Source organism: Oncorhynchus mykiss, chromosome 11 (assembly GCF_013265735.2).
Source record: "Oncorhynchus mykiss isolate Arlee chromosome 11, USDA_OmykA_1.1, whole genome shotgun sequence".
NCBI classification, from domain to species: domain Eukaryota; kingdom Metazoa; phylum Chordata; class Actinopteri; order Salmoniformes; family Salmonidae; genus Oncorhynchus; species Oncorhynchus mykiss.
Window position 1 is genome coordinate 32342536 of NC_048575.1, and position 14968 is coordinate 32357503.

A 14968-nucleotide genomic window follows, 5' to 3' on the forward strand; every position below is an offset into this window, starting at 1 on the left:
TCAAGGTCCAGGAGTGGCCTAGCCAGTCTCCAGACCTGAACCCAATAGAAAATCTTTGGAGGGAGCTGAAAGTCCGTATTCCCCATCGACAGTCCCAAAACCTGAAGGATCTGGAGAAGGTCTGTATGGAGGAGTGGGCAAAAATCCCTGCTGCAGTGTGTGCAAACCTGGTCAAGAACTACAGGAAACGTATGATCTCTGTAATTGCAAACAGGTTTCTGTACCAAATATTAAGTTTTGCTTTTCTGATGAATCAAATACTTATGTCATGCAATAAACTGCAAATTAATTATTTAAAAATCATACAATGTGATTCTGGATTTTTGAACCGTCTCTCACAGTTGAAGTGTACCTATGATAAAAATTACAGACCTCTACATGCTTTGTAAGTAGGTAAACCTGCAAAATCGGCAGTGTATCAAATACTTATTCTCCCCACTGTATATATATTGGTGGGGCTAAACTGTTGGGACTCAAAACAGGTGGGGCTCTGCCCACCTGCCCTGAATGACCTGTTGCCACTGGCTTAGCTCCTAATACTTGCTGATGACAAGCATACCCATAACATGATGCAGTACCACCATGGTTGAAAATATGAAGAGTGGTTCTCAGTAATGTGTTGTGTTGAATTTGCCCAAAACATAACGCTTTGTATTCATTTTTTTTTGTTGCAGTTTTACTTTAATGCCTTATTGCAAACAGGAGCATGTTTTGGAATATTTTTTTCCTGTACAGGCTTCCTTCTGTTCACTCTGTCATTTAGGTTAGTATTGTGGAGTAACTACAATGTTGTTGATCCATCCTCAGTTTTCTTCTATCACAGCCATTAAAACTCTGGAACTGTTTTAAAGTCACCATTGACCTCATGGTGAAATCCCTGTGCGGTTTTCTTCCTCTCCGGCAACTGAGTTAGGAAGGACGCCTGTATCTTTGTCATGACTGAAAGTATTAATACGCCATCCAAATTGTAATTAATAACTTCACCATGCTCAAAGTGATATTCAATGGTTTTTTTTTTACCCATCTACCAACATGTGTCCTCCTTTGCGAGGCATTGGAAAACACCCCTGGTCTTTGTGGTTAAATCTGTGTTTGAAATCCACTGCTTGACTAAGGGACTTTACAGATAATTGTATGTGTTGGGTGCAGAGATTAGGTAGTCATTCAAAAATCACGGTAAACACTATTATTGCACACTGTGAATCCATGCAACTAATTATGTGACTTGTTAAGCAAATTTTGACTCCTGAACTTATTTAGGCTTGCCATAACAAAGGGGTTGAATACTTATTGACTCAAGACATTTCAGATTTCCATTTTTAATTCATTTGTGAAATTTTGTTAAAACCCAATTTCACTTTGACATTATGGGATATTGTGTTTGGGCAAGTGAACCAATATCCAAACGTAATCAATTTTAAAATTAGGCGGTAATGTATCAAAATGTGGAAAAAGTCAAGTGGTCTGAATACTTACTGAATGCACTGTACGGTAACCAGATCATGACAACAATTAAGTCTTTGACCATGCTGTGTGACCTTGGTGAGTAAAAAAATCATACTTCCTACCCTTTAACCTCTTAATAAGAATCGGACCCTTTTTTCAATTTTCACCTAAAATGACATACCCAAGTCTGCATATTCTTGATACCATTTGAAAGGAAACACTTTGATGTTTGTGGGAATGTGAAATGAATGTAGGACAATATAACACATTAGATCTGGTAAAATATATATATTTTTTTGTTCCCTCACGTTTGAAATGCAAGAGAAAGGCAATAATCTAGTATTGTAGTTCAGGCTCAATTTAGATGTTGGCCACTAGATGGCAGTGGTGTGTGTGCAAAGTTCAGATTGATCCAGTGAAGCATGTCAATACTTAACAATATTTTGTATCAAGTCTGCCCAAATGTGCCAAATTGGTCAATTGATACATTTTCAAGTACATAACTATAGAGAACATACAAAAATGATGTGGTAATACAAAATGTAAGTTTACAAACTCCCAGGAATATCATACATGATGGATCATTAGCTTATTCACTAAATTTCACTCATCTAGATGGCCGGGCAGGGTGGGTGTGGAGCCAGAGACAGCAGGGTTTCAAACTGTAGAATCCAGTTCCTTCATTTGAATATACAATTAGATTTTATCAAACAGAAATATGCTATATTTTATCTCTGGGACCCTCAGGATGACAAATCAGAACAAGATTGCTGAATGTAAGTACATTATTCACCTTCAGTGGTGAATGTATGGAACCAGTTGCCATGATAAGTGTTTTGTTGTTGTGCACTCACGCTACAGGACTGTTTTGCTAGCACAGACTGGAATATGTTCCGGAATTAATACAATGGCATTGAGGAGTACACCACCTCAGTCTTGGCTTCATTAATAAGTGCATCGACGACGTCGTCCCCACAGTGACCGCACTTACATATCCCAACCAGAAGCCATTGATTACAAGTAACATCCGCAACGAGCTAAAGGCTAGAGCTGCCGCTTTCAAGGAGTGGGACACTAATCAGGACACTTATAAGAAATCCCTCTACGCACTCAGACGAACCATCAAACAGGCAAAGCGTCAATACAGGATTAAGATTCAAGCCTACTACACCAGCTCTGACGCTCATCAGATGTCGCAGAGCTTGAAAACTATTGAGGACAACAAAGGGAAACCAAGCCACGAGCTGTCCCTAAGCAAGGCAGTTCACCCACTGTTCGCCGGGTTGGGTAAAATGCGGAAGACACATTTCAGTTGAATGCATTCAGTTGTACAACTGACTATGTATCTCTCTTTCCCTTTTCCTTTCCTTTCCCAGTGACGCGAGCCTACCAGACGAGCTAAATACCTTTTATACTCGCTTCGAGGCAAGCAACACTGAAGCACGCATGAGAGCACCAGCTGTTCCGGATGACTGTATGATAAGGCTCTCCATAGCCGAGGTGAGCAAGACCTTTAAACAGATCAAGATTTACAGAGCCGCAGGACAGACGGATTACCAGTACGTGTACTCAAAGCATGCATGGACCAATTGGCAAGTGTCTTCACTGACATTTTCAACCTCCCCCTGACCGAGTCTGTATTACATACATGTTTCAAGCAGTTTTAAGCAGACCATCATTAAGGAAGCGAAGGTAACCTGCCTAAATTATTATCCACTGAAGCACACATCAGTACAGTAGCTATGTGTTTTGAAAGGCTGGTCATGGCTCACATCAACAGCATCATGCCAAATACCCTAGATCCATTCCAATTCGCAAACCGCGCCAACAGATCCACAGATGATGCAATCTCAATCACACTCCACACTGCCCTTTTCCACTTGAACAAAATGAACACCTATGTGAGAATGCTGTTCATTGACTACAGCTCAGCCTTCAACACCATAGTGCCCACAAAGCTCATCACTAAGTTAAGGACCCTGGGACTAAACACACCTCCCTCTGCAGCTGGGTCCTGTACTTCCTGACGGGCCATCCCCAGGTGGTAAGGGTAGGCAACAACGCGTCTGCAACTCTGATCCTCAACACTGGGGCCCCTCAGTGGTGTGTGCTTAGACCCTTCCTGTACTCCCTGTTCATTCACGACTGTGTGGCCAAACATAACTCCTAAACCATCATTAAGTTGCTGACGACATAACAGTGACTGATTACCGACAATGATGAGACAGCCAATAGGTAGGAGGTCAGGACAACAACCTCTCCCTCAATGTGAGAAAGACAAAGAGGCTGATTGTGGACTACAGGAAAAGGTGGGCCAATCAGGCCCCTATTAACATCAACAGGGCTGTTTAGAAGCGGGTCGAGAGTTTCAAGTTCCTTGGTGTCCACATCACCATCGAACAATCATGGTCCAAACACACCAAGACTGCCGTGAAGAGGGCAGACGACAACCCCCCCCCCCCCCCCCCCCCCCCCCCCCCCATGGGTCACTAGATCCTCAATAAGTTCTACAGCAGTACCATTGAGAGCATCCTGATCGGTTGCATCACTGCCTGGTATGGAAACTGCTCGGCATCTGACCGTAAGGTGCTAGAGAAGGTAGTGTGTATGGCCCAGTACATCACTGGGGCCAAGCTTCCTGCCATCCAGAACCTATATACTAGGTTGTGTCAGTAGAAAACCCCCCAAATTGTTAAAGACTCCAGTTACCCAAGGCACAGACTGTTCTCTCTGCTACCGCATGGCAAGTGGTACCGGAGCGCCAAGTCTAGGACCAAAAGGCTCCTTAAAAACTTCTTAGGGCTAGGCCCCCTTTTTCTCCACTTCCAGTCTGAATGACGTCCCTAAAGTAATCTGCCTGTTACTCAGGCCCTGAAGCCAGGATATGCATATAATTGGTACCATTGGAAAGAAAACACTTTGCCGTTTGTAGAAATGTTAAAATGATGTAGGAGGGTATAAAACAAAAGATATGGTAGGAGAAAATCCAAAGAAAAACCAACCAGAATTATTTTTTTGAAAGAGCCAATGCTCTTCCAATGGCAAGTATAAGGGCATACTCAATTCTAGCTCCCAGGATGCAATTCCTATGGCTTCCACAGGGTGTCAGCAGTCTATGTTCAAGGTTTCAGGCTTTTAACTTGAAAACTAATAAGAAGTAACAGTTTTAGTACAGCGACACAGTCTTTGAAATTTGCACGTGCCAAGAAGACAGGACGTACCTGCTAAAATCGGTTTCCTGTTGAACATACTTCTTTTCTTAAGAAATGTTCAAGTTTGATTACATTTCAGGGTATCTGAGGAATAAATAGAAATCTATTTTGACTTGTTGAAACAAAGTTTAGGTGTAGGTTTTCGGATTCCTTTCTCTGCTTGTTGAACGAGTGGTTTACTCAAATCGATGGCGCCAACTAAACAGACTTTTTTGGATATAAAGAAGGATTTTATCTAACAAAACGACAATACATGTTATAGCTGGGACCCTTTGGACGTAAGTGTCTGGCTAGTCTGTAAACTCTCCTTCCAGACTCATATTAAACATCTCCAATCCAAAATTAAATCTAGAATCGGCTTCCTATTCCACAACAAAGCCTCCTTCACTCATGCCGCCAAACATACCCTCGTAAAACGAACTATCCTACCGATCCTCGACTTCGGTGATGTAATTTACAAAATAGCTTCCAATACTCTACTCAGCAAACTGGATGCAGTCTATCACAGTGCCATCCGCTTTGTGACCAAAGCCCCTTATTCCACCCACCACTGCGACCTGTATGCTCTAGTCGGCTGGCCCTCGCTACATATTCTTCGCCAGACCCACTGGCTCCAGGTCATCTATAAGTCTATGCTAGGTAACTGGTCACTGGTCACGATAACAACAACCACCGATTGCACGAGCTCCAGCAGGTGTATCTCACTGGTCATCCCCAAAGCCAACACCTCCTTCGGCCGCCTTTCTTTCCAGTTCTCTGCTGCCAATGACTAGAACGAATTGCAAAAATCACTGAAGCTGGAGACTTATATTTCCCTTACTAACCTTAACCAGGTAAGCTAGTTGGGAACAAGTTCTCATTTACAACTGCGACGTGGCCAAGATAAAGCAAAGCAGTGTGACACAAACAACAACACAGAGTTACACATGGAATAAATAAGCGTCTATATACAGTGTGTGCAACTGGCGTGAGGAGGTAAGGCAATAAAGAGGCCATAGTAGCGAAGTAATTACAAATTAGCAAATTAACACTGGAGTGACAGATGAGAAGATGATGATGTGCAAGTAGAAATACTGGTGTGCAAAAGAGCAGAAAAGTAAATAAAAACAATATGGGGATGAGGTAGGTAGATTGGGTGGGCTATTCACATATGGGCTGTACAGCTGCAGCTCAGATCGCTAATGTTTAAATAAAGGTGAAATAAATAAAAAATAGCCCACCCAATAAATGTACAGTTGTTGTTTTTAAAGCATTTTAAAACCTGTTCCAATTGTCCTTTGCAGCAAAAGGTCAGTGTTCTTGAGCTATCCCTTTAACTCTGGATGTCCTCATTGTGTCATTGTGTGGTTCCATTCCTAATCAGTAGATTGACCATAATCTACTGAGATTAACCTCAAATCTTTCCTTGATTCCTTGCATCCTCTCTCCGCACCTTCTCAAAAGGCATTGGAGGAGAAGATCTGAGGGGAGTAACTTCAAATATTCTCCTCCAATACATTTTGAGGATGCGAGAAATTGAAAAAATACTTTAGACATTTACCCCATCAATCATCAAAACCCAATTGTCTGGGACTGTGTATCGTCCAAGTAACAAAAAGTCAAATTTGGAAGCGCTCTGAAACTATAATGTCACTGAATATTTGCCCCATCTGTCAAATCTATTAAGGTTTTTGTAAAAAGTTTTAGATCTGACTTTGTGCAAGTTATTACTTCGTTGTCAACATTATTTGTTTCTAAAGGGCATTGTAATTCTTCTCTGTAGGCTATTGTCATACATGGACATTGAGGCTCCCATGACTCAGTAAAAGGGCCTAGATGCTCTGATTTTGCAAACTGCAATAATTTCCTTTGTGGTACTCGAGGACTGGAATTGGGGAATGCTGCAACAGGCTACTTGCTGTCACAATTCCTAATAAATTACTGTTTATCCTGTTTGTTCTACATGGTACAATTCTATCTGAACGTTGTGTAACTTTGCACCCTCCTGGACAAAGGCCCTTGGTTCATTTAAGGGCAGTCCCAAAGGTAGCAGTGTGGAAGCCACACCTCTGATTTGATATGCTCAATTGGATAATCTGATTTGATCCTTAATATATCTTGACACCTGCAGCAATGTCTTCTGGAATATGTGACTTTCATGTGCATTAATAACAGACTTGTATGCCATCTGTGAATACGAATAAATTGGTTAAATTACGGGCCGAGTTGGTTTAGCCACAGAAAATGTTAGCAACCTTCCCACTAGCCATGATTGGTTGAGATAATGAGTGGGCTGGACATGCCGAGAGATGAGTTCGGAGTTAAAGTGGACTGAGTTCAAGTGTACTGTCAGCTAGCTAGCTAACGTTACGTGTATGATCTTATTATTCGTATCTCAGAGCCATTTGCTTTTCTAGTTATAGCCTAATGTTAGCTAGCTAAAATTTAACCTGTTTGGTTAGCTACCTGCAGATTCCTGTAGGGTAGAAACGTCATGAGTTGGAATTATGGCTCATTGTTCAGCTAGCTAGCTTGCTACATGTCTTAACAAAAGACTACACTATGCAAGCATCCATTTCAATAGAATGTCAGAGAATTTTCTCTATCTACTCCGATTTCAGAGCACAGGTAAGATTGTCCATCTAGCTATATTTTCAGATATTACATGTTTCTAATTTTGACAGAAAGTTGTTTTCATTTCAAGTTAAAGTGTAGTGTTAGCTAGCTAGCTAACGTTAGTTGGCTGGCTTGCTAGCTAATGTTACGTGTATGATCTTATTATCCAAATCTCAGAGCCATTTGCTTTGCTAGATATAGCCCAATGTTGGCTGGCTAATATTGAACCTGGTTTGGTAGATACCTGCAGATTCCAGCAGGGTAGTAACATCATGAGTTGGGATTATGGTTCATTGTTTACCGAGCTAGCTAGCTACATGTCTTAACAAAAGACTCAGTAAATGTTGGTAAAAAAAAGTGTAAATTGTTGCCAGCAGCACAGTTGCAGTCACAACCGCTCTGGATAACATAAAAATAGCCTTACAAGATCTGCTAAGGTGAGTAAAATGGTCAGTGAGCTGTTCTCTAATTTGTGTCTGGAGGTAGCTAGCAAACTAGACAATGTTAGCCAATTAGCTTGGGTGCTTGACTGTTGTTGTTAGGACAGAACGCTCTGACCAACCTTAAAGTGATTGGTTGGGCTAAAGCTTTAGAGGGTGTGAACGATGCTGAATGGGTGTAGACAAAGAGCTCTCCAGTAGGTACCAAAACATTCAAAGGCCATTTTCTCAAATGTAAGGTCACAAGTTCATCAACTTTCAATGCAGAATTACTTTCCCATTGTTCCTCAAAGGCAGTGTATGATATACCATTGTGTAGCTCTGTATCTCTGCTTTTAATCCAATGTAAAAAACACAATTTTAAATTTTACTAGTAAGACAGAATCAAGGTGGTCGGTTAGATTTGAGTGTCCCGGATTTACGTTTACTATGTTACGTCTAGTCTGAGACCATACTGAACTCTATTGCACGGCTGGCATGTCATTTTCTTGTACTTTTGAGCAGAGGAGAAGACCGGAATTGAGCTCTTACAAATCAATTGCGTTTAACCGGGCGCACACTGCGAGAATGAGAGAAATAGTTCACATACAAGCCGGACAATGTGGGAATCAGATTGGCACCAAGGCAAGTAAAGACCGTTTAAACTGAATGACTTTATCATTTTAATAAAACAACACAATGAATGTTGGATGTGTTGTGGGTGAGGGGGACGCTTACCTTTATAAGGCAGTCAGCACACGGGTTTCATGCGTCTTAGTTTGGTGGTCGCCGACATTTTTTAAAGCTTATGTGTCAAATTATAGGCTAATTGTACTGGTGTATGTAGCCTAACAATTCAAAATGCATGCTGTAGGCCCAACTACTTTAACTCTGGAAAATGTATTTTGCCATTGCTTAATTCAAATTATGTTTAGCCTATAATAAACTTTATAACGGTCCCTAGCGTGCTGTACGGGAGTGGCATGACATTCCAGCTGTGCGTGTCCATTTCAGCAGCTGAGCGCGCTTCAGTTGTCAAATAAGATCGACGACGCACAATGTTCAATCGTTGTTTTTTCATGCTGTGTTGATAACTTATTGGAGATTTAACTGTAAGCATATCCTGTTTTCTTCTTCATTCTGATAACTCGGGACAGTTTTGGGAAATTATCAGCGATGAACACGGAATCGATCCGGCAGGAAACTATGTGGGTGACTCATCACTTCAAATCGACAGGATTAATGTGTATTACAACGAAGCGTCCTGTAAGTGAGTCTGTGTCTTGTGCTTCAATTAATCATTATGTTTCCAAGATGTTACACTCACCTTACCTCGCCATCACTCAAAATAAATATTGATTCTCCTCATCACTCAAAAGCAATATTGGTCCCAACTTTTAGCATTCATAGCATTCTTCATAAGAAAAATAATGGGCTACTACAGGTCCTTACATATGGTGCTTTGCAAAATTGCCATAACCCCTTTTGCCACCCTTTATATAGCATGACAAGCATACATTATTTCTGAAGCATCTACAGTACACACCTTATACAGTATATAGAGGCCTTATAAAGAACGGATGTTTTCATTCAGCCTTCAACTTTATTGTTAGTTTTAAGGACTGGAATATTCAATGCTAATGAGAGATTGAAAAGGAACATTGTATCATGTTGTTGGCAATTCCTAAGGTCTAAAATAAGGAATGTGTTTTAGGTATAGTTCAAAGTAGGCCTACTTGACAAATCCTTGCTTGTGAAACAGTACAATGCCCTGCACTCAGGTAAATGTGAAATATATTCCCATCTGTATGGGGGTCTGTTTTTTGTTTTTTGCAGCACACAAGTATGTTCCCAGAGCAATCCTTGTGGACTTGGAACCTGGGACCATGGACAGTGTCCGGTCAGGGACCTTTGGACAGCTATTCAGACCTGACAACTTTATCTTCGGTAAGTGGACATTGTAGCACATTATTTAAAGCCAACCGCTATAATGCAGAATTATTCAATATTATTGGTATCTATGAGCATTTATAACATCTTGTTATATGGTATATTTTTTCTCTGTAGCAAAACATTTATTTTTTTAATTCAAAATTACTGTTTAAGCTTGCTTGACTGGGAAATGTGTGAGGAAAACATGTGAATATGTGAAGGCTGTTAAACTGGGATCCTCAACAGACATAATTAACCAAAGATATCATGCCAGTCCTTGTGGTAGATTGACAATCACTTGTTGTGTCTAGTAGAAACCGAAGATATGACTCTAACCTACACATATGATTGTCATAAAAAAACTAATCAACACACATCATAATCCATATGATGTCCTCATCCAGCGCCGTTTTCATTAGGGCACACAACAGAAAACATCAAAAAGAATTCTGCAATTGAAAACGAAAATTCAAGTCAAGGAAATCCCAAGTCTGATTTATGATGATACTTTATGTCACAGTTGACTTCCTTACACACTACGAGACAGATTCTTCAGAGTTACACATGGACTCTCCCACCTCACCTCACACACACACACACATTTGTGCACTCTCCTCAAACTAGACTGGATGATAAATGGCTCACAATTGGCTCGTGTGTTGGGGGTAGTGGGGGGGTGGATTTGGGGTTACTGGAGGGATGGGGTGTATGATTTCACTGACAATTTTCCTCCCTTTTTGTTTTTGCTGCCCTTGCAGGGCAGACAGGTGCAGGGAACAACTGGGCCAAGGGCCACTACACTGAGGGAGCAGAGCTAGTAGACTCTGTGCTGGAAGTGGTGAGGAAGGAGTGCGAGAACTGCGACTGCCTCCAGGGCTTCCAGCTAACCCACTCCCTGGGTGGGGGCACAGGCTCGGGCATGGGCACTCTGCTCATCAGCAAGATCCGCGAGGAGTACCCCGACCGCATCATGAACACGTTCAGCGTCATGCCCTCTCCCAAGGTGTCGGATACGGTGGTTGAACCGTACAATGCCACCCTCTCTGTGCACCAGCTGGTGGAGAACACGGACGAGACATACTGCATTGACAACGAGGCACTCTACGACATCTGCTTCCGTACCCTGAAACTGACCACGCCCACTTACGGAGACCTCAACCATCTGGTGTCGGCCACCATGAGCGGCGTGACCACCTCACTGCGGTTCTCCGGTCAGCTCAACGCCGACCTTCGCAAACTGGCCGTCAACATGGTGCCCTTCCCCCGCATGCACTTCTTCATGCCTGGCTTTGCACCGCTAACCGCCCGAGGGAGCCAGCAGTACCGCGCCCTGACGGTGCCGGAACTCACCCAGCAGATGTTCGATGCCCGCAACATGATGGCGGCGTGCGACCCACATCACGGCCGCTACCTCACCGTGGCCACTGTATTCCGCGGGCCCATGTCCATGAAGGAGGTGGATGAGCAGATGCTGGCCATCCAGAACAAGAACAGCAGCTACTTCGTGGAGTGGATCCCCAATAATGTCAAGGTGGCCGTGTGTGACATCGCACCCCGCGGCCTCAAGATGGCCTCCACATTCATCGGCAACAGTACAGCCATCCAGGAGCTGTTCAAGCGCGTCTCGGAGCAGTTCTCGGCCATGTTCCGCCGCAAGGCCTTTCTGCACTGGTTCACCGGGGAGGGCATGGACGAGATGGAGTTCACTGAGGCAGAGAGCAACATGAACGACCTAGTGTCTGAGTACCAACAGTACCAGGAGGCCACGGTCAATGACGGGGAAGAGACATTTGACGATGAGGAAGAAGAGCTCAATGAGTAAGGAGAATGTGGACAGAATTTGTTTTGAAGTGTACTGTCACGGAAGCAGTGGTGGAAATAAAGTCTTTGAAACAAATGTGTTACGTTTTCATCTGGGGGTGCTTTGTGATATGTTGTGTATTTTCAAATCCGTATGTACTTTTCTCAATTCATGTTGGTTGTGGGCATGATATGTTTGATGGTTGCTGCGTATTTGATTGGCACATTGGGAGGCTGATTTGCAAAGCTTCTGCTCTAGTCTCGTTCAAAGGGGATGGAAGACAAAAACAAAGGCAAAACATGAAACTGTCTTGATTAACTTTCCCATGTCTATCTTTCTTTTGGCTTCAACTGTTGTGGTTGTATACCCATTAGAATATAACATGTTCCTATTTACATCTTGGTCTCTCTCATAAAATAAGTTACAAACCTCAAGGGACTCTTCCTGGATAAATAAAGGTTATTCTATTGCATGACTATGATGATGGAAAATACAGAAAAGTGCATTGTCAATAGTTTGCTAATCATTCTCGCTCCATTTTGTTTAGACTTTATTAACTCGCAGTTCTATTTAGGGGATTAAGAAAGGGAACCAGCCATTAGAGCTATTCATGGCCTCAATGAGTCTTCTGCAATACACGTACTAGCTAACTGCCCCAGTCCACTGCTAAATATTAGAGGCATTGATGTGAAAAAAAGATACACAAGTAGCCTATGTGTGAAAAACTGTACAACTTCAATAAACTTCACAAATGTGAAAAAACAAACTGGAAGGGAATCTTGCCCCCTGATTTGAAAAAGATGAAGCATGATCCGCATCTGATTGTAAAGGCTCTTTCACTATACCAGCCCACTAGGCCGTTTGCCCCTACCAATTTGGAGCTCTGTATGGTGGAAGCTTAAACCTATCTAGATCCTTCAGATCTGCGAACATCTAAGTGATAAGGTCAGGGGAAGGGGTAGGAAGTGAATTGGTACGGGCTGTGTGTTAAATTGACGTAATGGTTGGAAGGGCTTGGCGTGGTATTCACAGCTGGTGTCACAGACGGTCTTGGCTTGGCCAGTCAGCTGGGAAGTCAGCTGCAGAAATGGTTAAGTGTGTCTGAGTCATGCCACTCAAATTACCATGGCACAGACCCCGAGAACAACTCCAGTGTGGGTGGGTGTGTGGGTGGGTGTGAACGCGCACTGTATGTATACATTATTATTACATTATTAAGAGCCAGCTGTTTATCACCCTTTGATATTGATATTGATGCATGCTAACTGTGTCCTGTATCCAACAGGGAATGGAACCTTGAAGAACAACAGCTTAAAGCCCCCATCTTTGAAGGCAATGTTATCTCACTGAGCTAAAGCCAAGCCATTACCCCTGGGAGCACATCTATCCAGCAATGATCTTGGCAGTTAATAGTGATTGTTTAAGTGTTAGCAGATACTGTTAAGTATTTTTCCTGGTAAAAGATTTACTTCCTCAGAAAGTGACAGCATGGATCCTTGATAGCAAAACTAATATATGAAAAGAATAAAGACAATTTAACTCTTTAAAAAGCTGTTCTTGCATGAGAACCAGAACCAGACATGCTGGATTGCAGTATGTCACATCCAACAACGAGCCAATTATTTTTGCTTTAGCAAGTAAGCAAAACATTGCAACTACGGCAGAGGACTTCAGTCTGAGTAGTTGGTGAATCGAAAATGAATAAACGTTTCCCTACAATTGGAAAAAAATTGCGTGACTTTGAGGAAAAAAATAACCACAAGAGACAGCACATGCAGCTGTTGAAGAACACATGAAACACTCCCATGTCGCTCTACAGTCTTACAGAACCCCACTGCCTATTTAAGGAGGACTGTGCACTGGCTCTCAGACTGGGTTATGAAATATTGCCAAACAAGGGGACGAGTGACTTAGTGTACTTAATGGAGATGAATGGAAGGTGCACATTGGTACTGCATTAGGGAGATATGTGCATGGTGCGCTCTTGTGGTTAAATAGTGAACAAATAACTTAAGGATACTGTAAAAATGTTTTATACATACTTGTTTATAACCCCCCTCCTTCACCTCACAAACCTTAAAGGTGGTTACAAGGGTCACACCGTAGCGATAGTTAGAAGGCAAAACATCATATCTGTCCCATTATGGCGTCTGTAAGAGCATGGGCAACGCCATTGTGGCAATCTCCATTTAAAAGTAGTCAATTTTATTCAACTACTTTTATGAGATGGTGAACAAACAGAAAGGATGCTTAGACCTACTGCCATCTGGAGTGTGTGGTTTGAACCGGTATGAAGCCAGGGTTGACGATTTACACCACTGTCACCTGCAGTTATGGAATATTTGCTCATATAATTCATTGGCTGATCCCTCCTGATGACCTGGATGGAATTATGTGGTCCATCCTTAACCCATAGGAAGTCCAACCAGGTTGACTACTTAAAAATAGTGAAATTCCTCAATAGTGCTGCCCAACGCTATACTGAACAAAAATATAAACGCAACATGTAAGGTCCCTTGTTTCATGAGCTGAAATAAAAGATCCCACAAATCTTCCATATGCAGTAAAAGCTTATTTCTTTCAAAGTCTGTGCATCCCTGTCAGTGAGCATTTCTCCTTTGCCAAGATAATCCATCCACCTGACAGGTGTGGCATATCAAGAAGCTGATTAAACAGCATGATCATTACACAGGTCCACCTTGTGCAGGGGACAATAAAGGGCAACTCTAAAATGTGCAGTTTTGTCTCAAGTTTTGAGGGAGTGAGCAATTGGCATGCTGACTGCAAGAATGTCCATCAGAGCTGTTGCCAGAGTATTTAATGTTAATTTATCTACCATAAGCCGCCTCCCAGCGTCTTTTTAGAGAATTTGACAGTACGTCCATCCGGCCTCACAACGGTAGCCACACCTGCCCAGGATCTCCAAATCAGGCTTCTTCACCTGCGGGATCGTCTGAGACCAGCCACCAGGATAGCTGATAAACTGGGGGTTTGCCCAACCTGCACAAACTGTCAGAAACTGTCTCGGGGAAGCTCATCTGCATGCTTGTTGTCCTCACCAGGGTTTTGACATGACTGCAGTTCGGCGTCGTAACTGACTTCAATGGGCAAATGTCACTGGCAAGCTGGAGAAGTGTGGTCTTCATGGATGAATCCCAGTTTCAACTGCACCGGGCAGATGGCAGATAGCATGTATGGCGTTGTGTGGGCAAGCGGTTTGCTGATGTCAACATTGTGAACAGAGTGCCCCATAGTGGCAATGGGGTTATTTTATGGGCAGGCATAAGCTACAGACAACGAACACAATTGCATTTATCGATGGCAATTTAAATGTATAGCGATACCGTGACGAGATCCTGATGCCCATTGTCATGCCATTAATCCGCCGCCAACACCTCATGTTTCAGCATGATAACGCACGGCCACATGTCGCAAGGATCTGCACACAATTCCTGGAAGCTGAAAATGTCCCAGTTCTTTTATGGCCTGCGTACTCACCAGGCATGTCACCACCTATTGAGCCTCTTTGGGATGTTCTGGATCGACGTGTACGACAGCGTGAT

General features: G+C 42.7%; 1 protein-coding gene across 3 annotated transcripts; it reads left to right on the top strand.

Moving 5' to 3' along the window:
* The first annotated feature begins 8146 nt into the window (after nucleotides 1-8146).
* Nucleotides 8147-12177, top strand: LOC110535575 (tubulin beta-5 chain). 3 transcript variants are annotated; one of them, XM_021620651.2, is made up of 4 exons: nucleotides 8147-8317; nucleotides 8830-8938; nucleotides 9509-9619; nucleotides 10363-12177. In XM_021620651.2, exons 1-4 carry the CDS (start codon nucleotides 8171-8173, stop codon nucleotides 11424-11426), a joined length of 1431 nt encoding a protein of 476 aa, XP_021476326.2. In that variant the 5' UTR covers nucleotides 8147-8170; the 3' UTR covers nucleotides 11427-12177. The 3 variants fall into 3 exon arrangements, with proteins under 3 accessions (XP_021476326.2, XP_036791199.1, XP_021476327.2); XM_021620652.2 differs by having other exon boundaries at nucleotides 8176-8317; nucleotides 8830-8942; XM_036935304.1 differs by lacking the exon at nucleotides 8830-8938 and having other exon boundaries at nucleotides 8166-8317.
* The last annotated feature ends 2791 nt before the right edge of the window (nucleotides 12178-14968 follow it).

Bases quoted from the DNA above. Each gene is read 5' to 3' on its own strand.
- LOC110535575 (XM_021620651.2), top strand. From the start codon at position 8,171: ATGTCATTTTCTTGTACTTTTGAGCAGAGGAGAAGACCGGAATTGAGC. The intron at 8,318-8,829 runs GCAAGTAAAGAC...AACTCGGGACAG, and splicing joins GGAATCAGATTGGCACCAAG to TTTTGGGAAATTATCAGCGA. The intron at 8,939-9,508 runs GTAAGTGAGTCT...TGTTTTTTGCAG, and splicing joins GTATTACAACGAAGCGTCCT to CACACAAGTATGTTCCCAGA.